The sequence below is a fragment of the Eimeria mitis genome, genomic scaffold (assembly GCF_000499745.2).
Source record: "Eimeria mitis Houghton genomic scaffold, Emh_scaff3877, whole genome shotgun sequence".
NCBI lineage: Eukaryota > Apicomplexa > Conoidasida > Eucoccidiorida > Eimeriidae > Eimeria > Eimeria mitis.
In genome coordinates, this window is record NW_013572211.1 from 2,856 (window position 1) to 3,065 (window position 210).

Sequence of the window (210 nt, forward strand, 5' to 3'; positions counted from 1 at the left end):
TTCTGCAGCAGCAGCAGCCTCAGCAGCAGCAAGTCTTGCTGCTGCAGCAGCAGTAGGCGGAGGAGGCGGGGGGCCCCGAAACACTGCAACATCTTCATCATCATCAGCAGCAGCAGCAGCAGCAGGAGCAGCAGCAGCAGCAGCAGCAGCAGCAGCAGCAGGAGGATAGCCAGGAAAGGTGACGTCGAACCAGAGAACAAATGCATCTAC

At 59.0% G+C, this 210-nt stretch overlaps 1 protein-coding gene across 1 annotated transcript in view; it reads right to left on the bottom strand.

Annotated features, from left to right (window-relative positions):
* EMH_0070420 (uncharacterized protein) overlaps positions 1-92 on the bottom strand; it is a gene marked incomplete at both ends in the record, with an annotated part of 1,013 nt that extends 921 nt beyond the window's left edge. The window contains one exon of the mRNA XM_013498971.1: positions 1-92. Coding sequence (XP_013354425.1) covers positions 1-92 — 92 coding nt within the window.
* Positions 93-210: the final 118 nt, after the last annotated feature.